Source organism: Diceros bicornis, chromosome 32, assembly GCF_020826845.1.
Source record: "Diceros bicornis minor isolate mBicDic1 chromosome 32, mDicBic1.mat.cur, whole genome shotgun sequence".
In the NCBI taxonomy this organism is placed as follows: Eukaryota; Metazoa; Chordata; class Mammalia; order Perissodactyla; family Rhinocerotidae; genus Diceros; species Diceros bicornis.
The window spans coordinates 20,722,640-20,750,301 of NC_080771.1; the positions used below are offsets into that span (position 1 = coordinate 20,722,640).

The following is a 27,662-nucleotide window of genomic DNA, read 5'->3' on the forward strand; positions in this document are numbered from 1 at the left end:
TTGTATATTGACTATTTTTTTTTGCTGTTTACTCTCACCTGACTGATAATGTTCTTCTACTCTAAAGATCCTCATTTTTCCTCTTTAGGGGGTCATGGCAGAAGACTGCTCCGTAACTTTTACCAAACACTTTACTAAACACTGCTGCTACCTATTCACTTATGTGTGTTCCCTCTTCAGTGATGTCTCACTGAAATCTCAGACAAATTGAGTCCTCTCTCTCTGTTTTTTTAGTTACTCCCCATCACACTTTCATGGCTCCCAAGGGCCTGGTTTTAAAGCAGAATATTCATGGGGGCCAGCCCCATGGCTTAGCGGTTAAGTGCGCGCGCTCCACTACTGGAGGCCCGGTTCGGATCCTGGGCGCACACCGACGCACCGCTTCTCTGGCCATGCTGAGGCGGCGTCCCACATACAGCAGCTAGAAGGATGTGCAACTATGACGTACAACTATCTACTGGGGCTTTGGGGAAAAAAAAAGGAGGAAGATTGGCAATAGATGTTAGCTCAGAGCCGGTCTTCCTCAGCAAAAAGAGGAGGATTAGCATGGATGTTAGCTCAGGGCTGATCTTCCTCACACAAAAAATAATAAAGCAGAATATTCAGGGTAGCCATAGGAAAACAGCATCCTGGCCTAAAAGTTGCCATGTGGAATAATGAAGTATTACATGTGAATGCATGATTATTTAAAGGATTTTGACATCTTTACCTCTTATTTAAGCATCTTGTACAATATTAGCATTGCAATGGTATTAATGTCACAGAACTAAAAGGACTACTCATTAACACTAATAAATGGGAGAGAATGCACTGAACCCCAAGTTGTTAGTCTTATAACTTGTCAGACTCTCTTAAATGCAGATCTGTACTTAAAACAGCAGGCTAACTGATTTTTGCGATGTTGATGCGGTGAATGAGGTCAGAGGGGAGGAAGTGGTGAAATAGAAAGGATTAAAGAGGCATGAACATAAAATCCTTTAATACTGCTTAGTAAGGTATTCATTTTATCCGTTTGAAGAAATCTAAAATTCTTTATGAGAAGAATATATTTTTAAGTTGGGGGTGGGAAACTGTTGCTAAATCATTGGGTATTAACCAGGTTAGGATACCAAGTACAGCTGAAAGGAATGTTAATCCTGTTAGATTGTATTTATTGTCAAGAGCAACACAAAAGAAAAAAACACCCTGAGAAATTATTCTCAGATTTTCAGGAAAAAGTTTGAATGGTTATTTTAGATTTCTTGTTTAGTGGGTGATAATCTTGAGCTTGGTTAAAGCATTTTCTATGAGTAATCAAATCTTTATTATTCATGTGAAATTGATCCATTTTGCTGCTTATTTTCCTAAAATATTTCATTTCAGTCAGGTGTCCCTTGCCCTCTCTGGTTCTGGGTGGAAAGTGAATTGCCACAATCTGCTGCATTTACGAGGAGAAGGAAGATGAATTTTAATATTTATATGAGCAAAATGTAATTAGACGTAAAGCTGCTGCTATAAAATAACAAAAAATCCTGGAGACTTAAATTATTTTTGAAATATCCGCTATTGTGGACTCTTTCCTTATCTTTCCACTAGTGAGAATGGTAGAGTTAGAAGTCTTGACCTCTGCAGAATTCTGCTTCTTACATGTTTTTAGCTTGCCGGCTGTTCATACGTGCCTTTTCCATGGTATTGTCCGAGCAGTAGGAGTAAGCTGTACAGCTGTCATGGGCCAGTATAAGCACAGCCTGGGAGCTATATCAAGGTAGAAGCTAGGGGATCAGTGGCTTGTTATGGTCCAGGAGAAAGTAAAAGGTCCCGAAACCTGTAGGTGAACAAAATAAGGTGACCAGAACAGGCTAGAGTTGTCTATCTTTCAGGGCAAGAAAAAGTGCTATTGAGCAGAATATACCCAAGTGAATCTATGCCAGTGATTGTTGTATTGTAGAAATAGCATTGGCATTAGAGCCAGGCAGACCTAGAGTTCTGCATGATGTCAGGAAAATAACTTAGACTTTTAAACCTGTTTCTCTTTCGGTTAAATGATTGTGGATGTTATATAAGGTATTTTATGTAAAAGTACCTAGCACATAATAGATGTTCAAAAAATGTTAATCTCCCTTCCCTTCTGTACTTCATATTTAGATAGAAAATTGTTTCAGGATCTTATTCTGCCTGTCTGAAGAAACTGGTGCTAGCTAGTTTAGAAGATCAGTGAAGCAAGGCGAGCTGATAGGACCCGGGTTCCTCTCCCTCATATACACCCACTGTTTAAGTCATCTGCTCCTATAATTTCAGCTATTACCTGAGTGTAATGTTTAGCTACATCTTTTTGTTCCCAGCCTTTCTGTGATCCCTTAGCAGCATATCAAATTTAACCATGACGTAGGCAAACTTCTTTGCAATCACTTATTATTTGATTAAGAGGCTACAGCCTCTGTCCCTGTCTCCTCTCTTCTCTTTGGCTAGGAGGCTTTCTCCTTATTCTTATCTTTCCCAATTTTCACCTCAAGGCTTATGAAGAAAGTAGGAGTAACTCCTCACATCTCCCCAGTTATTAGGCATTATTTGGAACAAACAAAAATTCCTATCTTTGAAGAGCTTATAAGGGAAGGTAGCATGATGGTTACTATTCATACTAAATGTAGGTCGTGAATTTTATACACTATCGGAATTTTTAAAAATAATGTCAGTTAACCTTTGAATTTTCCCTTTCTTTTCCATTTAAAACAGTTCCTCTAACCCTTTCCTTCTCTTTTTTATTGCAATAAGAATGTGTTATTTATTGAGAGCCTCCCTTTAATATTGTTTTACAAGCTAGAGAGTGGTGAGGACTATCCTTCTTTGCTTGAAGATGAGGAAGCAGAAGGGGATAGCGTTGCTGCTTGGCTGCATTTGCTTCCATAGGTTCACTAGGAGCACCAGAAATCTCCTACCTGGCACCAGATTCATTGGGTTGTATGCCATCAGGTCTTATTCCATATATGGAATTTTATTGCTTCTCAAAAGAAAAACATGTTGAGACAGTAGTTTCTAAGAAGTCAAACTTCACCACAATCCCTTTTAGATATAGCACCTCAGGCCTTTCCTAGCTTAGATTTAAAATTCTTTCAGAAGCACAAATTCTTCATAGGGACAGATGATACATTAATTTTGCTCTGTGGAAAGAAAGGGTCTCAAATTAATACATGGCCCACAACCTAAATAAAATGACTGCAGGTTTAAGCTTTGGGAAACCTAAAACATATTTAAGACCATTCAGTGTTCAGGTGAAGCAAGATATTTTCAGATGTTCTACCAGCATATGGAAATCTGCAGCCATTGACCCCTTCAATAATCCATCTTAATTGAATAGTCTGTGACTTAACAAGCATTTTTCCACTCTCCAGTTTACCACATCTTTCTTGGCATCAAATTACCTTTCTACTTAATTCAAATCGTTAGTTTGACTGTTGGGCTGAATTCAGTTATGGAAGCGGAGATAAAAATTATTCAGTGATGTTACTGCTGTGTCATTCACATATAGTCATAGTATTTTTATACTGATAATCTTGGTTTGTTTCCCTGAAGTTATATTTTTGTCTGTGTACAGAGATGGACCACTTACCAAAAAGGGAATCCTCATATTCATGACCCAATTTACTTTCTTAAGAGTTCAAGGGAAGTAATATAAAATACTTTCGCTACAACTGCCCTCAATTCCATCCCAGGGAAGAGGTTCTTACCAAAATTCATATTTCTCTGATACTTCTTGTGACTCCTAGAAAGGCAGGGAGAAAGACTTCCAGTTTTATCTTTCCTCTTTTCTTCTCTCTTTTGCCTACTGATCCTTGGGTGTGTGTTCTGGCATCTTGTTTCGTGGGTGTGGCATAATGGCTTTTTCTTTTAATTGGATAATATTTTCTTTCCCATTTCCTCTTCCCTGCATCTAGCATTTCCAGCCTACTTCTTTCAGATTTTACATGCATGACCCCTAGCAATCCCAAACAATTTTAAGGTGCTGGTAGCTTTAGATGGGTTTGAGAGGGGACAAAGTGCGATAAGTGACTTTTCCTCAGAGAAAACTGAAGTTTCTAATAATGCTTCTTAAAAATACTTAAATGCAGATGATTTTTTTGCATTTAAGTATTTAAGTATTTCTAATGTGTTAGAAAAAGAATCCATTGTATGTCCCTATAATCCTGTCCTTCCCTGGAACTATACACAACTATGCTTGTTAGAGAGTTGGGAATATGAAAAGCCGCTCTTGGCTCCTACCTTTTAACTACTTGTTTAGCAATCATTATTCATCTCTCCAGTAAATAATACTCCAGTAAATAAATTTGGGCAAGATATAGGTAATTAATCTCCAGTTTCCCTTTAGGAAAATATCTTCTGTAAGCATTTGTTAATAAGAAATTGGATGCATTTTTATTATTTATTTTTTAAAAATAACTTTTTTGTCATGAAATAATCAAGTACATTTATAAATTTAATCAATAGGAAAGTATATAAAATTAAAGACTCCTCTTTTCCCCAGACTTTTTTCTGTTTATAAACTTTCCTTTACTTTGGATAATTTTATAGGATAAGAGAATATATTATTATACTCATAAATGTACATTCATAATGTATTATAATAATGGTAGTGATTGGAGAGCAGCCTGTGTTTTCGTACTGTTCACAGTGATCATTTAGGGAGGTTACACAGAGCCTTCTTATCTACTATGGTATGTACTTCTGTAATGTTAAAATGTTTACAGAGTGTGCAATTCCTTTTGTAGTAAAAAAAACCGATAAAGATAAAATTGTTTTAAAGCAATGAAAGAAAAAGAAAAGAAATCTTATATTCTTTGGACTGAGGCTTAGGGTAATAGTCAGGGATACTTTGGAGAGAAACAACTTCTGTTTTCTTAAGTACATGCCCAGTAGTTTTGTGTGTGTATATTTATTTCAAGGTTGTTTAACCATTTTAATGTAAACATCCTAATGCTATTTAATCATTCTTTAGTTACTCTTCAATATAAACTTGAAATCAAAAAAGAAACAAGTTGAATTGAAAAAGATTTCCTATGTGGCTTTTGTTGTTGTTTGTTTGTTTTACTTGGATTTGTAGATTAAGGCTAGGCCCAAATTTGGGATAACCTGTGCAGGTGTCTTTGGAGTGCACACAGCCAACCCCTTTACATGATTAAACGCTACTACCTGAGGATAGGAGCCCTGTAGCACGTCTTATACTAATGTTCTCCTCACAACTCATGTGGTGTCTTTGGTGCGTTAGTGAGATCTATGTTGTGTCCTTTCTTTAGCTAAATTCTTCAAAAATATACATTTATTCATTATCTTATGAAGTTTGTGATCTGTGTTTTAGTAATGATCTCAAGCTCTGCTTTGAGAGAAAAGTCTTTTATAGTTTTTAGGGTACTTCTTTCCTTTTTGTACACTTACATCTGTAGCTCTTTAAGGAGGAGTAATCTATATCAGCCGAGGCTACCTTTCTTGGTGTCTGATAACCCTTAACTGAGTATCAACAACCTTTCGATAGCAGGTTGCTGCTTTTCACCTTGAACCCTATAGTCTAGCCTCTGCTAACTACTTATATTTCTCTGAATGTTTCGTTTTCCTCCTTGCCTCTATGCTGTAACCCCAGCCAGGCTGCTCATTGCCACCTTGTCTGCCTGGGGCACTTGTGCTTATCTTTCAGTGATCAAGGTCTCCTATGTGAAACCTTTCCTGATGGACTCCGTTCTACCCTCTCTCTTCAAAGCTGAGCACTCTTTTATGTTACCTTTTTAACTTTTTATAATACATTTTATATATATTTCTGTAGTATTGCTTACTATAATGAGTTGTAATTATTTGTTCATTGGTAAAATATAGTAGTGTGGTTTACATGCTTGGTCTTTCCATCTTTGCTGTTTAATGGCAGAGTGGCAAGTGTGTGTATGTGTGTGTGTGTGTGTGTGTGAGGAAGATTAGCCCTGAGCTAACATCCAATGCCAATCCTCCTCTTTTTGCTGAGGAAGACTGGCCCTGGGCTAACATCCGGGCCCATCTTCCTCTACTTTACATGGGGCGCCGCCACAGCATTGCTTGACAAGCGGTGTGTTGGTGTGCACCCAGGATCCAAACCCGCGAGCCCCGGGCCGCAGAAGCGGAGCGCATGCACTTAACTGCTACGCCACTGGCCAGTCCCTAGCAAGTTTTTTACCTTCTCTAAGACCTCAATTTCCTCATTTGTAAAATGGGAGTAATGTACCTATCTCAGAGAATTGTTGTGAGATTAAATGATATTATACATATAAAACAAAACACTTAACTCAGTTTTTGGCACATGTTGAACATTAAATGAGTAGTGAGGATGATGATTGCGTATTTGTGCCCTCTATTATATTTTGAGCTTCTTGAAGACATGGGACGCATTTTATTCATCTTTTGTTTCCCAGTATTTTGCCTATGATAGGTTTGATCCGTAAATTCTTATTCAATGAGAAAATAACTGTCCAACACCATGAGATCTTTATACCTACTTTTTGTACTTCTTTCTTTTTTTCTTCCTCGTTCCAATAGGCTGTACTATGAGAAATAGTATTATTTTAGGGATTTGTACAGTGTATTGTGGCTTCAACACATAGAACTCTAATAATCTATTTTAACCATTAATAAGAGTTACTTACCAGTTAATTATAAATTAAAATATGCTATGTTCAATATTAGAAAAGGATTTCATGACTTAAGGGTCTTAGAAGTTATGCTAACTATCCCACCACATTTTCGGATGTATAAAGTACCATAAGTTCTGAGAGTTATGTGAGCACAGGAAACCATATTTCTTGTCTCTTAAGGAGGGTGTCAGTGATTGAGAAAGAAGACAAGCGAAAAGTGACTGGACTCTTCTAATTTTGCATGAGCCTGGGAAGCCTAACACATGTGTTTTCAGAGATTTCCAGTTTATTTTTAACCCACATAGGAAAGGGAGAGATTTCCTATTAAAGAACCCATTTCGGTTCCTGTGTGTATGCTTTCCTGCTCATTCCAAGCATCCTCTTTGCATTGTTGCTGGTATAGTATTTGTTTTGCACTTTTCCACTTTTGGGATTTCCACCAACAGAAAATAAAAAACAGAATTGTAAAGTTAGAGCACTGAGGCATTTTTAGAGATTTGTGTGTGTGGTGTTAAAACATTTTGCTTACTCACCAAACATTTCAGCAGAATACTCCAAGTTTAGGAATTATTCAAACAATTTTCTCCACTGTTAAGAGGCTATTATTACCACTTGAATTTTCAGCTTTATCCTGGCCTTTCTATTCTGGCCTGTTCTAGTCTGCTATCAGCGTGACAGTTTATACGTTCAAGGATGATGGTGCTGAGAGGAGCCTATTTCCTCAGAGCCCTGGTCTGTTTTGTGAGCTTTATCTCATTAACCCTCACAGTAGTTAGGTGTGTAGGTTAGGTGTATTCACCCTCGGGCATAGATAAGTCAGACTCAGAAAGGCACAGTGGTCGTTTTTCTGAATTCCCACTACACGTAATCCATTATATTATATGATAATGCCCTTGGAAGAAGGTCTTAACTGCTTTGTATGTGAATTCATTCAACAAATACTATTGAGCACCTGCTTTTTGCCATGTACCATGCTAATTGCTGAAACTGGTGAAAATGATTAAGTTCTGCTGCACTAGGTAATAATAGTAATACTTCACGTTTGTATGGCTTTTACAATTTCTGGAATCCTTTTCCATACTTAAATTCATTTAATCTTCACAATAATCCCCTAAGGATAGGTTTTGCGATTTTATGTATATATAGAAACTGAAATCCAAAGGAATGGAATTAAGCCACTTGTATGGACGTAAGTTCTGAAGGGATGGACGCATGGGAGGCACAATCTTTTCTAAACAGTAATAACTTTATTTTAAAAAACAGTATTCTTATGCTTTTTTTTTTTTTTGAGGAAGAGTGGCCCTGAGCTAACACCTGTTGCCAGTCTTCCTCTTTTTCTTTTTATTCTCCAAAGCCCCAGTACATAGCTGTAGGTCCTTCTAGTTCTTCTTTGTGGGACGCCACCCCAGCATGGCCTGATGAGTGGTAAGCAGGTCCACGCCCCGGATCCAAACTGGCGAAACCTAGACCGCCGAAGCAGAACACACACACTTAGCCACTGTGCCACCGGGCGGCCCCTCTTATGCTTGTTATTTAGTTTTAGCTTGACTGGGGCTACTGCACTGCTTTTCCAATCACCATCTCCCCACACCATTACTGCAATGCCCATGACAGGGGAGGAGACAGTGGCTGTGACTGTTCAGGCTCCTCTGTGCTTTTAATGGCTCAGAAAGCAGCATTTGGGCAGAATAGTGAATTAAATATTGATCTCTGATTACTTTTTTTTAAATTTTATTACTGATGTAGAAAAGATGAATTACCCCAGGCCTGAGTTCTTAAAATATGTTAATGGTAAAGTAATAGTAATAAAATGTAGCCTTCTGTGAGATCATTAGCCAGCACCCGAGTTTTGCCCCTTTTTCTTTTTTTCCCATTTTTGAAACACGAATTAAAATGCTCAGTTGCTCTCGTACATGCTAAGATTATCACGTTAATCTTAGATAAGACGTGACTACTTCAGTTTTTACTGGAAAGACCTAGTGAGCAAGTTTGAATGCTGCTGACTTATTTGTACGGGCTGCTGAGTAATCTGTAAAATAGTGCTTCATGATTTTATGCTATCTAAAAACCCAAATTGAAAGTTGAGGATGTATTCAGGAAAAGATGACATGAGTTTTTAGTCATGGCTTTGCCACAGACTGACTGTGACTTGGAAGAAGTTTTCTAATTTCTTTGGGCCTCAGTTTTCTTAGAGTTTCAGTTTAGATATCTTGAAAAATGGACAGGTTGGACTGAATTATCACTAAGGTCTCCTCTGGCTCTAAAATTTTGTAAGTTATCTATTTTTACATCAGTATTTGTCCACAGGACACTCTGGATAGGGGTGTGTGTGTGTGTGTGTGTGTGTGTGTGTTTAGGGGGCCAAACATAATACACTTGGAATTAATACGTATTTCATTAATCTTCTCTAAATATGGCCATTTATTTAGGCTATATTGAGTGTAGCTCTGTAATTCATGTGTAGTTACTACACTGGTGAATCTTTCTCCTTTCCTAGAATAATCTGCAGGGGAGAGAGGAGGATTTAGCTTGCATGAAGATAAATATAATCTCAAGATAAGCACACTTACCGATTACAGGAAGCTAATATTAACACAAATTGACTGTCAATTGCAAGGATAAACTTTCACATATCCAAAGCTGCTCTATATTACTACCTTAATATTATTTGACAAGAATATTTGTCATGGAATTTTGGAATTAAATATACATACCTCTAGAATGACACTGTTCTTTGATTTTTGTCATTATTCTGACACTTCAGATTTACTGTGGCTCATTAAGAATGAAGTAAAAGTGGGTGGGGGAACTGGGAAGGTGTTGATCAAAGGGTATAACTTCAGTTATAAGATGAATAAGTTTTGGGCATCTAACATTCAGCATGGTGACTATAGTTAACAGTACTAGATTATATATTTGAAAGTTGCTAAGAGAGTAGATCTTAAATATTCTCGCCACATGCACAAAAAATTGTAATTATGTGAAGTGATGGATGTGTTAACTAACCTTATTGTGGTAATCAGTTTGCAATATAAACGTGTATCAAATCATCACTTTGTACACATTAAGCTTATACAATGTTGTATGTTAATATCTCAATAAAGCTAGAAAACAATAATAAAAAACCTTTAAAAAATGAAATAAAGAATTTATAATCATCTTTAGGAAATATGTTTAAGTACCTAATTAGTTGTACATGGTACAGTGAACTTGACTCTATCTTAGGCCTAGTAAGAAGCAAGAAAAATTATGAATTCAGAAATTCTAGGGCCGGCTCTGTGGCTTAGCAGTTAAGTGCGCGCGTTCTGCTGCTGGCGGCCCGGGGTTCGGATCCCGGGCGCGCACCGACGCACCGCTTCTCCGGCCATGCTGAGGCCGTGTCCCATATACAGCAACTAGAAGGATGTGCGGCTGTGACATACAACTATCTACTGGGGCTTTGGGGGAAAAAATAAATAAATAAAATTAAAAAAAAAAAAGAAATTCTAGAAACAGGTATTAGCATTTTTTAACTTGCATCTCTATTGTAATTGTTTAGTAAAGAATTTTCTTAGCACACTGGTGATAAAAATATAGGTCTAACAAGTATTTAGGTAGGTTAAATAAATAGTAGTGTAGTAGGTGTATATTATAGTCGTATATAATAGCAGGAATCAAAGATGAAAGTTTACCTAGTTTCCTTTTCAAAGTGATGTGAAGTAGAAGTTATGGGGCTAATAGGTTTTCAATACTTACTTGTAAATGTGCATGTTATCAAGTAATTTGAGTTATATTTTTTCACTTATTCCTCCTAAGGGTTTTTTGAGATGCTTCTTGCAAGTACCAAATTTTAGAAGTTATATGTATGTATTTATTTCCTAGGTCCAGCGTGAATTTTTTCTTTTTTTACAATTATTAAAAATAGCATGATGACAGTAATATAGCACTAATAAAATATGTATTGAACTTAAAATTGACATACTGATAATTGTCTTGTAATGATCCATCTACACCGTTTTGGGCCCCATTTATGATCTGTAGTGTGCATTTATATTTCATTTAGCGAAGTAGAGTTGTATTGTGAAAATCACTGAATAGGAAAACAGCATTTGGTTTTAAAAACAAACAAAAAACATGATTCTTCTTAAAAATTGACTGAAAATTAATGAAGTGTGTATTTGAGGTAGAGTATGGACAGGAATAATAGGTAAGAGCATGTGGTTGTGTACAGACTCCAGTCAAAATAATTGTATATTTATCTCATAAGTAATATAAGAAACAATAATTGTTTTAAAGTCTGTATCATAGTCACTAAAGGCAGCTTTTTAAAACCAGCCTTAAATAATATTCATAATAACCCACTAATTGTATGTACTTACTGTACTGAAAAATTATTCATTCAGTATATATTTTTTAAACATTGATCATATTGGCCAGGCACTGGACTTGGTATTGGGAAAACAAAGATGACTAAAACACCCATAGTGGCATTTACAGAGCATCCAAATGCTTTATGTGAATGATCTAATTTAATTGTCAAACTAGGGCCGACCCCATGACTTAGCGGTTAAGTGCGCGCACTCTGCTACTGGCAGCCCGGGTTCGGATCCCGGGCTTCTCCCGCCACGCTGAGGCCGCATCCCATATACAGCAACTAGAAGGATGTGCAGCTATGACATACAACTATCTACTGGGGCTTTGGGGGGGGCAAAACAAAAGGAGAAGGATTGGCAATAGATGTTAGCTCAGAGCCGGTCTTCCTCAGCAAAAAGAGGAGGATTAGCATGGATGTTAGCTCGGGGCTGATCTTCCTCACACACACACAAAAAAATTGTCAAACCAGTCTATTATTATTTAATCCCTCTTCTACAAATGGGGAAGTTGAGGTTTTGAAAATTAGGTAACTTGGTTAAGGTCACAGAGCTACTATGTAAGTAGAAAAGCTACAATTTGAACCCAGCCTTGTCTGATACCAGAGCTGGCACTTTTAACCAAAATGCTGTATTACATGTATGCTACATGTATATAATCCTCTGGAACATAGGAGTGGAATCTGGGAAAGGGAGAAGGGCATTCCAGGAACAGGGAACCTAGTGAATAAAGGCCCAATGACATGAGTAAAACTGCAGTAGCAGAGATCCTGGTTACTGAAGCATAGGGAGCAAAGAGGGAGAGGCAAGAAATGAGGCTGAAAAGGTTATCAAGAGCATTGTATGCCACATTAAAGAATTTGGACTTTTTTTCTCTAGGCAAAGCCAAAGATTTTTAAAGCAGGAGAGTGCTTAATTGAAGCTGTGTTTTAGAAGTTTAACTAGTGGCAGTGTAGAAGATGAATTGGGAAAGACAGTCTAGCAACTGGAAGGTGATTTTTTTTTATCTAGTCCCTCTGAGAAGTGATTAGTAGCAGTGGAAATGGAGAATAGAGGAGAGATATTTTATAGGAAGACTTGAATGGCACTTGCTGATCTATTACTTGTGTGTTTATGTTTGGGGAGTTGATGTGGAGAGAGGAGTTACAAGTGACTTTGGGTTTCTAACTTGGGCAACTGGTGATGCCATTAACCACATTGAGTAATTTAGAAATAGGAGAAAGTAAAGCATGGGAGAGATGGACTGGATTTGGGACATTGTGTAAGGTAGGAATGCTTTTGGCTGCAAATAAAAGAAAACGCAAACAAGAATAGCTTAAGCAACAAAGATTTTTATTTTTTTAATCTCAAATCACAAGAGATCTGAAGGTAGGCTATTCTAGGACTGATGCAGCACTCCATGATGTCAGGTTTGTTCTGTTATTTGTAGTAAGTTCATTTATCACATGGTTACAGCTCCTGACATCGTATCTAAAGCTGCTTTGAGGCACAAATTCAAGGCAGGAAGAAGGGGAAAGGGAAAGTTGCTGGTTGGATCTGTTCTCTTTATCAAGAAAAGCTTTCCCAGATGCCCCCAGCAGATTTCAGCTTATATCTTGTTGGCCAGAACTGAGTTGAATGGTCACCAGCAAGGGATGTTGGAGAAGTGAGTATTTAGCTTTTTCAACCTTTATAGTGAAGACAGGCAAGAGAGAGAGGAGGCTTGGGAATGGATGTTGAGTTAGCCAGCCAAGTATCTAATATAGACTTGTTGAGTTTGCAGTACCTGTAAGACATCAGATCGGAATCAGGAACTTTTCATTATTTAGACCTGATGAGCATTCATCAGTGTGTCTTGCCTGCAACGACTGTTACTGTAGTGTTCTAATGATGATTTTTTGTTTCTCTCATTCCTTCTATACTTATTAATTGGAATTCTTCTGTAAGAAAGAGCTGCCCCTTGGCCTCCATTTATTTATTCAGTTATTTATTTATGTGAGTATGGACTCATGGACATTTACTTTATTCTATGGGTTATAATCCCATACCACTATTATTTATTTTGATTCTCAAATTGTTCCAGCTTTTGTTTTTATTACCTTTTAATTTAAAAAATTAGTAAAAAAAAATTATCAGTGAAGACAGTTTTTTGTTGTGGGTTGAGCAATGTATTGCACTATAGCTTAGCATTCAATAGTTGATTTCTATGAACTCGGACAATTCTCAGTCCACTACAGATGAACTCCTTAGTCATGTGTTACGTAAGAATGAGGAGGGAAAGAACAGGAACACATCTTTGTCTCTTCTCCGCTTCCTGAACTCAGTTAATACTGCCAGTTTGGTCAGAAAATCCCTAATGACAACAAAAGCTGGCAGTTACTAATAGCAGTTCTTTTGTACAATAAAAAAAATTACAAAGTGTTTAAAGATATGGAAACTTGGATGGCTCTTGTTCCTGGTGGTGACTGACTGGATGTGCAGGATGGAGTGCTTGCTGACCCCTTGAACTTAGCTATTGTGCTGGCTTAATGTTGTGTTTCCGTCTATAGTTTATCACTTGGGTTGCTGATCTAAAACAAACCATCCGGTGTATCCAGCTACTCCAGGACACATCTACTTAGCAACAAAAGTATAGATAAGGATTTCCTTGCACTTAAACTGCTAGAATTTTTTTTTTGTCTAGTGGAAAAACATTATTAGTATTTTTGTTAAGTATTTTTCAGTTATTTCATTTTGTTTGCTATTATTACATTCAATTATGTGCAACATTTTGTTTATACTTCTCATAGAATTTATCACATTTTGCCTTTTATAATTTCTGCTTTGTTAATTGGTCTTTTTTGGGTGGGATACATGTCTGCCTTTTCCTCCTCAACTAAACAACTTGAAGACAAAGTCTGTAGATCAAACATTTTAAATATCCCACATGCTTTGCATATAAAAGAAAGTTCTTTGTTGTTGAAAAGAGGGAAACATGGTTTTTAAAAGTAAAAAGATTGTTTCCTAGCATTTATACTAGGAATAGATAAAAGCCCATACATTGGATTTGTGAGGCAAGGCTTGTCTTAATACTTACAGAAGAATGTTTTAATCCATGATTGACTCCTCACAATAAGATTACATTTTTGTGTCACTGCAAGAATAAACTGCTCATCCATAAGTCATGTGTTTAAGTTGATAGTAGTTAATTAAGGAGAATTTTATTCTAATGGCAGATTTGTTTTAATAGCAAATTTAGCTGACAAGAAACTCAACCAAGATCTTACATGTAGAATTTATGTGATAACCTTCAGTATATGGAGAGAGTGACCATGTCCCAAATATTCAAAAGGCATATAATGGTGTTGAGCAAGGACCCTTTATCCAAATATTTGCAAAAATCCTTAATCTAGCGTGAGTAGCGACAGGTTTTTTGTGTGTGTGTGTGTGAGGAAGACCAGCCCTGAGCTAACATCCATGCCAATCCTCCTCTTTTTGCTAAGGAAGACTGGCCCTAAGCTAACATCTATTGCCAATCCTCCTCCTTTTTCCCCCTTTTTCTCCCCAAAGCCCCAGTAGATAGTTGTATGTCATAGCTGCACATCATTCTAGTTGCTGTATGTGGGACGCGGCCTCAGCATGGCCAGAGAAGTGGTGCGTCGGTGCGCGCCCGGGATCCGAACCCGGCCACGAGTAGCAGAGCGCACGCACTTAACCGCTAAGCCATGGGGCTGGGCCCAGCAACAGTTTTTAACTGGATTATATTACATGCCATAAATATTTCTCATGATTTCACCAGGACTGGGAAATTAGGACTACAAAAATATATCTGTATCTGTGACAGAATCTCATAATTCATCTAACCCGTATTTACTGTGCATCTCCTGTGTGTTAGTGGTCCCTACTATGAACCTTTTATCAATGTACTGACAAATTTTGACCAGTGTATAGAATTCATTTGTGCTACAACTAAGTATGCATATTGTTATAGTGATGTCATGTGGAGTGGGGTACAACTTGCTCTAAAAGATTAGAAGCAAGTATAATGTCAAACCAGAGTCATAGATTGTGTGTGTGCTAGAAAAATACATGAATTTTGCCTCATGAATGTGTAAGAGAATGTATTCAGGGCCTTAAATAGCCCTGCAGAAACTGCAACACAGTTAAGAGTGACTGAAAGAAAAAAGTGAAAGAACTGTGGATAAACATTATAGAAGTGATGTGTTATAATTATGTTGACTTTTAGGGTGTCTTGGGTTTTAATCCCTTCAGTGTATCTTGGTCAAGTGGAAAAAACAGGCAAAACGGAAACTGACATATGACAAGTGCCCTAACAGTGCTGTGTGGAATGTTATAGGAATGTAAACAAGGAAGGCTATGTGCTGTAAAAATTGATGTTTTTGTGAAAGAGACGACAAAGAACAGTTAGTTTGCTATCTTTCTGGAGATATCTTAACTGCCATCTCCAGATATTCTTCAATGTTGCATAAGAATCCCATTCTGTAGATCATTTATGTTCAATGCCTACTATCTTCCAGGCTCTCTTAAACAGTTTACTTTTATTAGTTAATCTTGTTTAATCCTCTCAGTTACTCAGTAAACTCAGTTACTCAGTAAAGTTGGTATTAGGGTTAGTATTAAGAGTTTTATGGGTTAGAAATTGAGATTGAAAAGTGAAATTATTTGTACAAATCACAAAGTTTATAATTAACAAACTGAAATTCAAATCTGGTCTAATTTCAAATCTTAGACTCTGCCCGCTATACCTTACTCCCTCCAAAGTGTATTAATTGTACACACACATACACATTAATATTCAATACCTACAACCCTCAAGCTCAGGCCTAGGCACCTTTCATACTTTATCTCATTTAATCCCTACAGCAGCACTTTGAGAGTGGTATTTTGTTTTACAAATGAGGAAACTGAGGCTCAGAGAGGTAAATTATGCACTTCAAACCTCCCAAAAGGTAAATGGTAATATTAGAGTTTGTTAAGCTCTGCATTTATACTTTAGTGCTTTTATAAAAATTATACAAAGGGGATCAATTGTAGGTTAATGCAAGTACATTGTAGGGTGTGAGATATAGATCTAAGACAATTTTGTACTGATAGCCCATTGTTCTTTCAGCATTTATTGAGTAGTATTGTTTCTCTTATTGAATCTATTTCTGAAATTACTTTTCTAATCCATTTTTTCTTTATTATTTGATGGCATGTATTTAAAAGTTAACTTTAATTTTATTATGGAACACATGCTTATTATAAAAAAGTTCAAACACTATAGAAATAGTTAACTTCAAAAATAGAAGTCTCTGTAATTGCAATGTAGATATAACCGTTATCAGCAAATTGGCATATTTTCTTGAGCACTTTATAAACATACTAATCTATATATAATTTTTTTAATATAAAACTGAGAACTTGCTTTTATCACTTAGCAACTCTGATACCTTTAGTTTTACCCTTAGTTTTATAGTATATGATTCATTTTATAATGTTTTTGAAATCTGGTAGGGTTCTTTTTTTTTTTTTTTTTCCCGGAAAACTAGCCTCTACTTTAATGCTTCAGCAGGAGACCACGAAGCAATATAAATTATTCCTAACCAGCCTGTTTCTTCTTATGCAAATTGCCTGTCTCATTGCCTCTACTTTAGTGAAAATGAAATTAAAGTTTTATCTTTGTATTTTTTCTAATCCAAGACTTCTGCTGTTGTCAGCCATCCTCTCTGCTTTGTGTGTTTTGAAGTAAGCAGAAGGGTATGAACAGATTGCAACATTGTTTCACATAAAGCAATACTTCTTTTTAGGGGAGGGAGAGGTACTAAGAGTGGAATTGACTTATAAAAACAAAAATATGCCGTAGAAAATAAATATAAATCTCAACACCAAAAATAAAAGAAAAATATGTAGTTTGAAGTAATTTTTTAGATGCAATGTCTCCTGGTTTTTGAACTAGTTATATAAAGGATTTTAAACACTCATACTTACTGTATGGCAGTTTCCCCAGGGAAATTTGCTAGTAGCTGTCTTCCTTACAAAAACATTTAAAAATGCAAACCTAAGATGTTTAAAACTTTTTTTTACAAAAAGTTGAAAAGCTTGCATATTCTTTTGCAGTTTGGGGAAACATTCCAAAGAAAAACATTTTTTAAATTTATTTTAAAAATATTTACTTTATAAATGACCCACAACTAGTTTTACCATATAAGATTAGTAGTTAAAGAAGACTACCAAGGAGAAATTATACAGTAAACAGTCCAAAGGACCAAATTATTTCAATGCAGCTGCTTGTTCTATGTTGTATTATAAAAGCGTGAAAGCTAATACTTTTGTATAAAAGTAATAGATATCCATGTTAGAATTTGATTAAGGCCTAAAAAATATCTTTTTTTGCCAGTTTGCATAAATTTATTATAAAAGGCCATAATTTTTAAATCCTGAAATTTTAATTGCTGGGGACAAATTTCAGAGCTACCTTATTTCTGGTTTATTTGGACTTACTCCGCTATAGCTCAGAGGTTCCAAATGAACCTTGAGTTCTCTTTGTCATCCCAATAGTAATTTGAGATCCTCAAAAAGGATTTATCTCCTACTTTTATTGAGTTGGACAGGCCTTGGATTGAAATGGAGAAGCAAAGAGGGGTAATGAAGTGAATTGAAAATCCCAGAACCAACATAAACCTCAGTTGCTGTTTTTTTTAACTGGAAAACGTTGAAATCACGTCTTATAAGCACATGTACTGCTTCTGAGGACATGCTTGGTTTCTTTGTTGGGTATTTCGTCCTCCTGATGACTAGCAAGAAGAAAGGAGCTAACTTTACAGAGTTAAATAATAAGGCAATAATAGGAAATTAAGTATGACTTTGGAAATGCTGGTACAATAAATCCAAAGATTTCTAACTCAGATTTCTGTTAGATCTGAGGTTCTAGTGATCGTCCTGTAACTCCTCACTGTCATAACCTCACAAGTCACTCTTCCCATGGCTTTAGACAAAACAGTATAAAGAGACATGGATTTCCTGCTTTTAAAGAGAAGAAAATAATATCCTGCATTTGTTGAGGCAAGAGATCAAGATTGAGTGGGCATATATACATACCATTTTTCACCCATTAAAATAGCAAAGATTGTTTTAAATAAGATTACTTCATGTTAGCAAGTGTACTGACGTGGACATGCACGTACACTGCTGGTGGGAGTGTAAAATGGTACAATCCTTTTGGGGAGCAATTTGCAATGTTTATCATGAACCTTAAATATTCCTTTGACCCAGTAATTTCTCTCCTGAAAAATATGTTCATTATAGCATTATTTAAAGTAAACGCCCCTGGGCCGGCGCCGTGGCTTAGCAGTTCAGTGCGCGCACTCCGCTGCTGAAGGCCCGGGTTCGGATCCTGGGCGCGCACCGATGCACCGCTTCTCCGGCCGTGCTGAGGCCGCGTCCCACGTACAGCAACTAGAAGGATGTGCAACTATGACATACAACTATCTACTGGGGCTTTGGGGAGTAAAGGAGGAGGATTGGCAATAGATGTTAGCTCAGAGCTGGTCTTCCTCAGCAAAAAGAGGAGGATTAGCATGGATGTTAGCTCAGGGCTGATCTTCCTCACACACACACACAAAAAAAACTAATCACATCTTCCTCATCCCTACCCCCTGGCAACCAGTGATCTATTCTTCATCATATAGTTTAGTCTTTTCAATAATGGGATCATGTAGTATGTAACCTTTTGACCCTGGCTTTTTTTACTCATCATAATGTCTTTGAGATTCATCCAAGTTGTTGAGTGTATCAATAGTTCATTTCTTTTTATTGCCAAGTAGTATCTGATTCTGTGGCTGTACTGCAATTTATATATTCACCCACTGAAGGAAATTTGGGTTGTTTCCAGTTTGGGCACTTATGAATAGAGCTACTGAAAACATTCATGTACAGGTTTTTATGTGAACATAAGTTTTTCTTTCTCTAGAATATGATAAACTTATTAATTACATTTATCTTTTTTTTTGCATGTTTTGTTCATGGATGTACTATTTTAAGTTCCTAAAACAATTCCTGGCACATAGCAGGAGCTCAATAAATTAGTGAATATGCAATGTTACTTTGAAATGGAAAGGTATAGTGAAATCAGAGTCACTAAACACATTCAGGGTTTACATCGCCAAACTCTAGACTGTGCAGTCTACTCAAACCCCCAGATGGCAGGAGACTTGAGGTGAAAGACACCTGCAAGTTGAGAATGTAAAAGGCTTTTTACTGAAAGTAAAGTAATTCCACCCTAATGTTTTTGGTGGCCATCTATCAAATTCCTGATTTGGAGGAGGATCTTGGGATGAGATTGAAGAGAAACCTCTTGGGAGAATACTTTAACAGTGATGTCAGCATAACTCATTTGTGAGCAAAATGAAAAGCCAGCTCTTCCACCCTAAGGATAACCCAGAAAGAAACTTGCTTGCGAAAGCAGGGGAGATAATGGCACCATTCTCCCCACATTGTCTGACCCCTTTAATTTCACTTAAACTCTTAGTAAAGGTCACCAGATGAGGTAAGAAAAAGGTAAGCATTAGAGATACAACTAATGATTATATGAGAGGTTGATGTTTATAAAGGAAGATGATTGATTCACCAGAATACTTGTGTTTACAGTCGTAGGCTATGTCTGCACTATGAGCTTTTGAATTTTTTTTTTTTTTTAATTTTTTTCCCCCAAAGCCCCAGTAGATAGTTGTATGTCATAGTTGCACATCCTTCTAGTTGCTGTATGTGGGAGGCGGCCTCAGCATGGCTGGGGAAGCAGTGTGTCGGTGTGCGCCCGGGATCCGAACCTGGGCCGCCAGCAGCGGAGCGCGTGCACTTAACCGCTAAGCCAGGGGGCCGGCCCCTGCACTATGAGCTTTTAAAAGCCACATAAATGGCATTCAATTTAAAATCAGATGCTGCCTAATGCCCCAAACCAGGATAGCAGTGTACCTCATTAAAATACATAGACACCCTATACCCCTATTCATTAGAGCATGGAATTCAGTAAAAATCAGTTGGATCTTGGATCCCATCCAGTACATTATAGATTTTGAAGGCTCAACAAGATTTCAGTTTAAGGTGGTTCCATGTTTCAAGTTTGAGCAAGGGTTCAGAATAAGTTTTCTTCATTTCTTAAATAATTGGGGTTTTTTTTGTATAAATGATATGGACTCAGAAATTTCACATATATAGAACTATGTAGATAAAAACACTAAAAGGCAATCCTGTACCTATATATAAGCACTATTGATTTTTGGATGAAAATCCTTCCAGACATCTTTCCAGGTGTGTGTACGGTACATGTATATGTTTTTTTCTCCCTAAAGAGAAGAAGTTACAGTGATGCTTTTAGGGTCAGGGAAGCCACCTTCATTTTCAATGAATGATCAGTACATAGAAAAAAGAAAATTAACTTCAGCATCTAAACACCTAAAACACTACAAACATCAGTGTTTAATTAAACATTTTTTTTTATTCCCCCCCCCCCAAGCCCCAGTAGATAGTTGTATGTCACAGCTGCACATCCTTCTAGTTGCTGTATGTGGGACGAGGCCTCAGCATGGCCGGAGAAGCGGTGCGTCGGTGCGCGCCCGGGATCCGAACCGGGGCCACCAGCAGCGGAGCGCGCGCACTTAACCGCTAAGCCACGGGGCCGGCCCTAATTAAACATTTTGAGGTTGATCTTTAACTATCAGGAAAAATGAAATAATTCTGAAATATATTGTGGTTTCTGAGTTGACCTGAATGCCATGTGGGGGTGTAGAGGCTTTGCTTATCCGGCCAGGTATCCAGGTTAAAGCAGTTGTGGCAATTGGGAGGTCCAATTATAGGACTAAAACAGAACTTTCCACTTTTCCCAAATCTCAGGTAAATTAGAAACAGATGTCTATTCATAGTTCTTCAGCCATTATGGATGGCCAGTTAGATGGGGTATGGCAGCATTGTCATGAACTCAGGTGAAACTCATCGCTCTTTTAATTAGGCCAGGCAATAGGCTGTGTATATGTCTGTTTTGTTTAAATATGTGTGCAAGAATCAGTTTAGTGATGCTACTGTGTGATTGAATGAACTTCTGAGTAGATCATAAAGAGTGTTTTTCTAACCGCTATAATATTCCAGAGTAGTCATTTAGAACATCTTTAATTTCCCCCAGTTGGTAGCCCAATAGTTGATATACTGCCTTAAATATTCAAAAAGCAAGTCTCTGCCGTTGGCAGTGACTGGAAACTGTTGGAATTTCTGCCAAAGTTCTTGTGATCTAATCCTCTCTTGAAAGCACAAAGCTAAAGCATGTATTGAAATGCCTGAGTCAGCCACTCAAGGGATGTACTGGCTGCACACATGTTCATTTTTCTAGAATGAAAAAATCTCCTTGGTGACCTGAGGCAACTAGCTTTTACTCTCTCTACACGTATTATAACTATGTATAGAAATCACACACACATATATACAAACACACATAAACTATATCTAAATGCTGGCATTAGCATTATATTTTCTAGAATTATGGTTAATTTTCAGCAGGTCTTGTTTAATAATTTATAAGAAAATAATTTCACCTCTTCTACTGATTGCTGTTAAAAAAACTTCAGCTTCTCTAACTTTCTAATTTAGGGAAGGAAAAGAAAGGCACCTAACTATTAAATGTTTAGTATGTGTCTGGACTTTTTACTTGTTTAATATTATTCCCGTTTTATAGATCAGGACCTCAGAACAGTCAAGTGAGGTCACATAGCTCTGAGGTAGCAAGCACAGTTAATATTTGAACCAAGTCTATCTGATTCCAGAGGCCTCTCTATCACTACATCATGTTGTAGAATGCTAGGCTTTATAAAAGTCTATTATCAATATTATTTTTTTTTTTTAAGATTTCATTTATTTTTTTGCCCCCAAAGCCCCACTAGATAGTTGTATGTCATAGTTGCACATCCTTCTAGTTGCTGTATGTGGGACACGGCCTCAGCATGGCCGGAGAGGCGGTGTGTCAGTGCGCGCCAGCAGCGGAGTGCGCGCACTTAACTGCTAAGCCATGGGGCCGGCCCTATTATCAATATTATTAAGGAAAAAAAGCAAGGTGCAGAACAGTAAGCATAATATACTACCATTGTGTGAAATGTGTGTGTATACATATATATACACACGTGTGTGTGTATTTTTGCATATGCTTAGCATATCTAGCATATCGCTGGAAGACCATACAATGATTGCTTCCAGGGATGGGAACTGGGCTGCTATTTTGACATATTTGGACAAAATATGTCCAAACTTAAGGACATATTTTTTATTATAAAATCTTTTATACCTTTTGAATTTTGTTTTATATGCATGTATTACCTATTCAGAAAAGAAACAGTATTTTAAAGACTGTTAGCTATGTTTTTAGAAACATATCTGATTATTTTTTAGATTTAGTAATCCATTTGTTAGTAAAGTTTCATAGGCTTGTAAAGTTTCTAATGCTGTAGAATATTAATACTAGCTATTATGATATTGATAAGCATTGATAATGATCATATCTTTCTAGTTTTTCAATTCCCATGATGCTACTCTGACCTACCACATTAGAATTTGAGAGGAAAGTAGAATACTGATATAACATATATTGATGTTAGCAGAGGTAATGGTGACTGCTTCATCCACATTGAACTATTTATTTACATTTTTAATGCTATTTAAGATTATAATAATCTTTGGTTTATCTAGTTTTTGAAACAAGAACACCATGCCTCAAATGACAGTAGTTGCCACTCATGACTGAGGTAAAAGAAGTATTTTATATGAATCCTAAAACTGAATTTAAAAAGAAAAAAGTTTCTTATATACTAAAAGCCATATTTTAGTTTGGGGCTACAATTGATGGAAATACTTTATTTGGAATACTCTTTATTTTTGTACTTGTTTTGAAAACTACAATGATCTGTTTACATAGCTGTCTCCCTTACTAGTCTGAGCATTCCTTAAGGGCAGAGTCCGTGCCTCATTTGCTCTTGTGTTCTCAGTGGCTTAGGCTTACTAATGTCTGACACTTGGGAGGTAGCTAAAAATGTTGATTGAGTTGTATCAAATTGAACTAGAGATTCTTAGCTTAGTCTAGAGAAGAGAGAGCTATAATCTCAGTCTTCAGATATTTGAAGGGTTTTCATGTGGAAGAGATTAAGTTTGTTCTATATGGCTTCAGGAGACAGCAAACCAATGCGTGGAAGTTTCCAGAAGTTTCTGAATGTTGAGTCGTCAAAAGCTGGATGGCGCTGTCTCAGGAGGTACTGAATCTATCACCAGGAGATTCATTCATGGCTGGTCAACTACTGAGATAATTCAAGTATTTAATTGTTCATTTGTTCCTTAACTCATTTATTCAAACGTTGACTGAGCAGGCACTGTTTTAGATGTTGGATACCAAGACTGAATAAATCATAATCCCTGCCCTTGGGGAACTCACAGCCAGCAGGGGAACAGAAGTATTAGCAAAGAATTACAACCCAGGGTGCTACAGAGATGTAATGGTAACACCCTGGAGAAAGTGGACAGGAACGGCTGCAGAGGAGATGACTCTTAAGGAGAGTTGACCAGGCAGACAAGGGAGAAAGAAGTCCTAAGCCGAAGGAACAATACATGCAAAGGCTCAGAAGTTCAAGTTTTCGGAATAGAGTAGTGGTATTTCATTTGGATTACGTGCCCTTAAAGGACCCTCCAATCCTAAGATTCTGTGTGCTGGCCCTTTAATTTAGCGTATTTTTTCACTTTATGCCAGACATTTTGTGTGTGTGTATGTGTATTTCAGTTGTCATTTTTCATGGGAAACAAAAACACTAACGCTCTTCTTTGATTTTTGTTCGTAGTCAAGTTCATCAGAGAAGTAACGCCATATATCAAGAAGCCATCATTAGTATCAGATCTGCCATGGGAAGGTGCATCTCCCCAGTCACCAAGCTTTAGTGGCAGTGAGGACTCTGGTTCTCCAAAACACCAGAACAGCACCAAGGACAGGAAGGTCATCCCTCTCAAAATGTGCTTTGCTGCTAGAAACTTAAGCATGCCGGATCTGGAAAACAGGTGAGCTGTACCTAAGGAGAACATCATACTTACAGCTTTGTAATCTTAAGGACATGTTGCAATATTACTTATGCATATTATTGTGCAATAATGTGACTAAATTATACAGAGGAAAACATCAGTCTGAGATGAGAGAATAATTTTTGGAGTTCCATGTTTAAATTACTTCACACATATATGTACATGTACATATGTGGAAAAATTTTGGACAAACACACAAGAAACTTAATGGTGGTTACTTCTGAGGAGTGAAATAGGATTAGAAGGTAGAAGGAAAGAAGGGGCTTCTACTCTTCATTTTATACTTTTCTGGGGTATTATTATTACTTTTTTCACTATGAACATGACTTGATAATTGAAAAATCTTATTAAAGAAATTTTTTTAAATGTCTCCTTAGATGGAAATTCCTTCTACTATGGATAGTGTAAAGAAGTCAGAGATCTGCATTATAGATCTGGCTGCATCAGCTGGCAGTGTGACCCTGGCAAGTTAGCTTCTCTTGACCTCAGTTTCCTCATTTATAAAATGAGAGAGTTGGATTGGATAATTTCTTTTTTTTTTTTTTATAATTTTATTTATTTATTTCTTTTTCCCCAAAGCCCCAGTAGATAGTTGTATGTCATAGTTTCACATCCTTCTAGTTGCTGTATGTGGGACGCGGCCTCAGCACGGCCGGAGAAGCGGTGCGTCGGTGCACGCCCGGGATCCGAACCCGGGCCACCAGCAGCGGAACGCACACACTTAACCGCTAAGCCACGGGGCTGGCCCTGGATTGGATAATTTCTAATGTCCCTCCTAGTTCTCTAACCATTTGGGTTCTATCACTTTGTCTTCATTAGTTCCATGAAATGGCACTGGTAAACCTAGTGTTAGAATAGAGATTTGGGAAAAGGAAAAAGAAATAAAGAAACCTGTCTAAAGATGTAGTTAAGGACAGACTTTTTATAATGTGCTTTCACTTTTATGATCTCCTCTGATCTGAATGCATAGCCAGGTGCCTAATCAGGATGGGATGGATCAGAGAAGACAGAAAGAAGCTGAATGACCTTCTTGGCCATTTTAGGCCATAGGGACATTAAAACTCCTGCTCTGTAATATATCGTGTGGTATGCTGGAAAGAGCTGAGCTCTACAATCAGACAGACCTTGGTTTGAATGCCAACTAGGTCACCTGCTCAAAGGAAGGCTCTGAGCAAGTCCCTTCACCTCCGTAAACCGCCATGTCCTCATCTGTAAAAAAATAAAAAATAAAAAGATAATCATACTTAACTCAGTTGCAGATTAAATGAGATAATACATATGAAGCCCTTTGCATAGAGCCAAGCACATAGTAGGTTCTGGAGAAATAGTAGCTCAAAAAAGTCTTAACTGCCAACTATGTATACACTTTTGAAAATTGTATTCTGATATATTTGTATTGTTTTTGTTTGCTTTCTTTTAAAAGTTCAAGACATTATAGAAATTGCTTCATGCTGCATACAGGTTTATTTGTGAAAGATTGTGTGTATGTTGAATGACATCTAAATGCAACACAGCTTGATCTTTAAAGAAAATGCTGTATTTGTTTTTTTTCATAAAGTAAGAATTTAATTTGTAAAGTAAATAATCACCTCTGCTTGTTAAATCCAGATTTTAAAAATTTTTTCTTCAAATTGCGAACATTTATGTAGAGCTTTTGGTCTGTTAATCACGGACTTAAAAAAAAAATTAGATAATAGGGACCATAGAGAAGGAACTAGAATAGAGAAACAATGTGATAAAGAACAAATAGCAACTAAATTTGTCAACTGGTTGTGAGGCTGAGGAAAGTATTCAGGCTTAGTTCCTTCATTATAAATCATTTCCGAGAATTGGAATAGATACCTGTTGTCTTAGTCTGTTTTGTCTGCTATAACAAAATACCATAGATGAGGTGGCTTATAAATAACAGAATTTATTTTTCACAGCTGTAGGAAAGGCTGGGAAGTCCAAGATCAAGGCACTGGCACATTGAGTACCTGGGAGGGCGTGCTTCCTGATTCATAGATGTCCGTCTTGTTATGTCCTTACATGGCAGAAGAGTCTAGAGTGCTCTCTGGGGTCTCTTTTATAAGGGCACTAATCCCATTCATGAGGGCTCTGCTCTTGTGACCTAAGCACCTCCCAAAGGCCTCATCTCCTAATATTTATCACATTAGGGGTTAGGATTTTAAAATATGAATTTGGTGGGGGGGTACAAACATTTAGTCTGTAGCACCTGTAGTGCTGCTGATATAGCTGGGTATTGGAGAAAAAAGTAAAGTATTTAAAGTTTCTATAGAACTCTGGGGTTGTGGGAGTGGGGAGAGAAGGAAGGAGGAAGGTGAGATGACTTGGGTGTATTGCTGAAAGTTGTGCTCCTTTATCATCCACTAAGACGTCTTTTAGAGCTCAGTAACCTTGGCCTTCATTAAAACTTGGGGTTACATTCTCTTTAGCATATAAATATGTTAAAGACATTTGGTGGATGGTTTGAAAAAGATCTTCAGAACCAATTGGAGAGGGCAGTTTGGGCTACAAGAAGTTGTACCACACTTTACTCTTCAGTAAGATGACCAGTCTACTTGACCATGGTGCGCTATACAAGCTACGGTCTTAGAAGATTCAGGCTATTGCAGATTCTCAGTCTTAATGCTGCAAAAGTAGTTTGTTTCTAATTTTACTTGAAACACCAAAATCTACAAATGATTTGCTTTTTGTAAAATATAAATCAGATGAGATTCAAGATTATTCGTTGCATTCCAGCGTGCTTTTTAGAGAAAAAGAAAAGCAGTAGCATTACACGTACCTGACAAAATTATGTATAATACCCACAGGTATGTGAACATCTATCCTATGTGTCTGGGCAGAAAAAACTGTTTAGAACCATTGACTAATTAGACAGAAGTTAGGATGATGGACTTTGTAACTTTGGCCAAGCTCTTTGTTTTTCATAAGCCTTGGTTTCCCCCTGTATAAAATGAAAGGTTATATGAGGATTAAGTAAGAGAATGATTGTAAAATTGGCATAGTAATCACTCAATATATTATTATTATAGGTGCTGTTAGTGTCCTTGTGACCTTAAATAAGTCTCTTAATTTCTCTGTCCTCCTGTTTTCTCTGTCTGTAAAATAGACGTAATAATGCCTGCTCAACTATACTCTTTAGAACTACTTCAAGGATAAATAAGATAATATCTATAAAATCACTTGGAGCTCTTTGATCCTTAAATTTGTCTCAGCTCTGTCAAAGGAAATGTCATGACAGGTCACACAACTGCAACATTTAAAGCCATGGAGAAAAACAGTACAGGTAGGAACAGCAGAAGTAAGTTTCATCAGGATATCTGTCACCAAGACATTTATCAAATTGCAGCATATATAACTGACCATATTTCTGTTTGAAAATCTTAATCTTCCACATAGTCTCTTGTAAAACTCTGAGCAAGAAATAGGCTTTAGATGTTCCCTAATGTGGAAAATACTTATGAATCTGGTTGTACTGCCCTAGGTAGGCATGTGGTTTCCCATCATTCTTCATTTTTTCCCTAAAATTTTATTATGAAAATGTTCAAACATATAGCAAAGTCAAAAGAATTTTGTAGTCAAAACTAATTTTTCTATCACCTAGATTCTACAATTAGCATTTTACTTTATT

General features: G+C 37.0%; 1 protein-coding gene across 2 annotated transcripts in view; it reads left to right on the plus strand.

Annotated features, from left to right (window-relative positions):
- The window catches only part of SNTB2 (syntrophin beta 2), a 98,243-nt gene that overhangs the window by 17,909 nt on the left and 52,672 nt on the right, over positions 1-27,662 (plus strand). For both annotated transcript variants that reach the window (XM_058528130.1, XM_058528131.1), the window contains exon 2: positions 23,794-24,007. In XM_058528130.1, the coding sequence (XP_058384113.1) occupies positions 23,794-24,007 (214 nt within the window). The remainder of the gene's footprint in view (positions 1-23,793; positions 24,008-27,662) is intronic.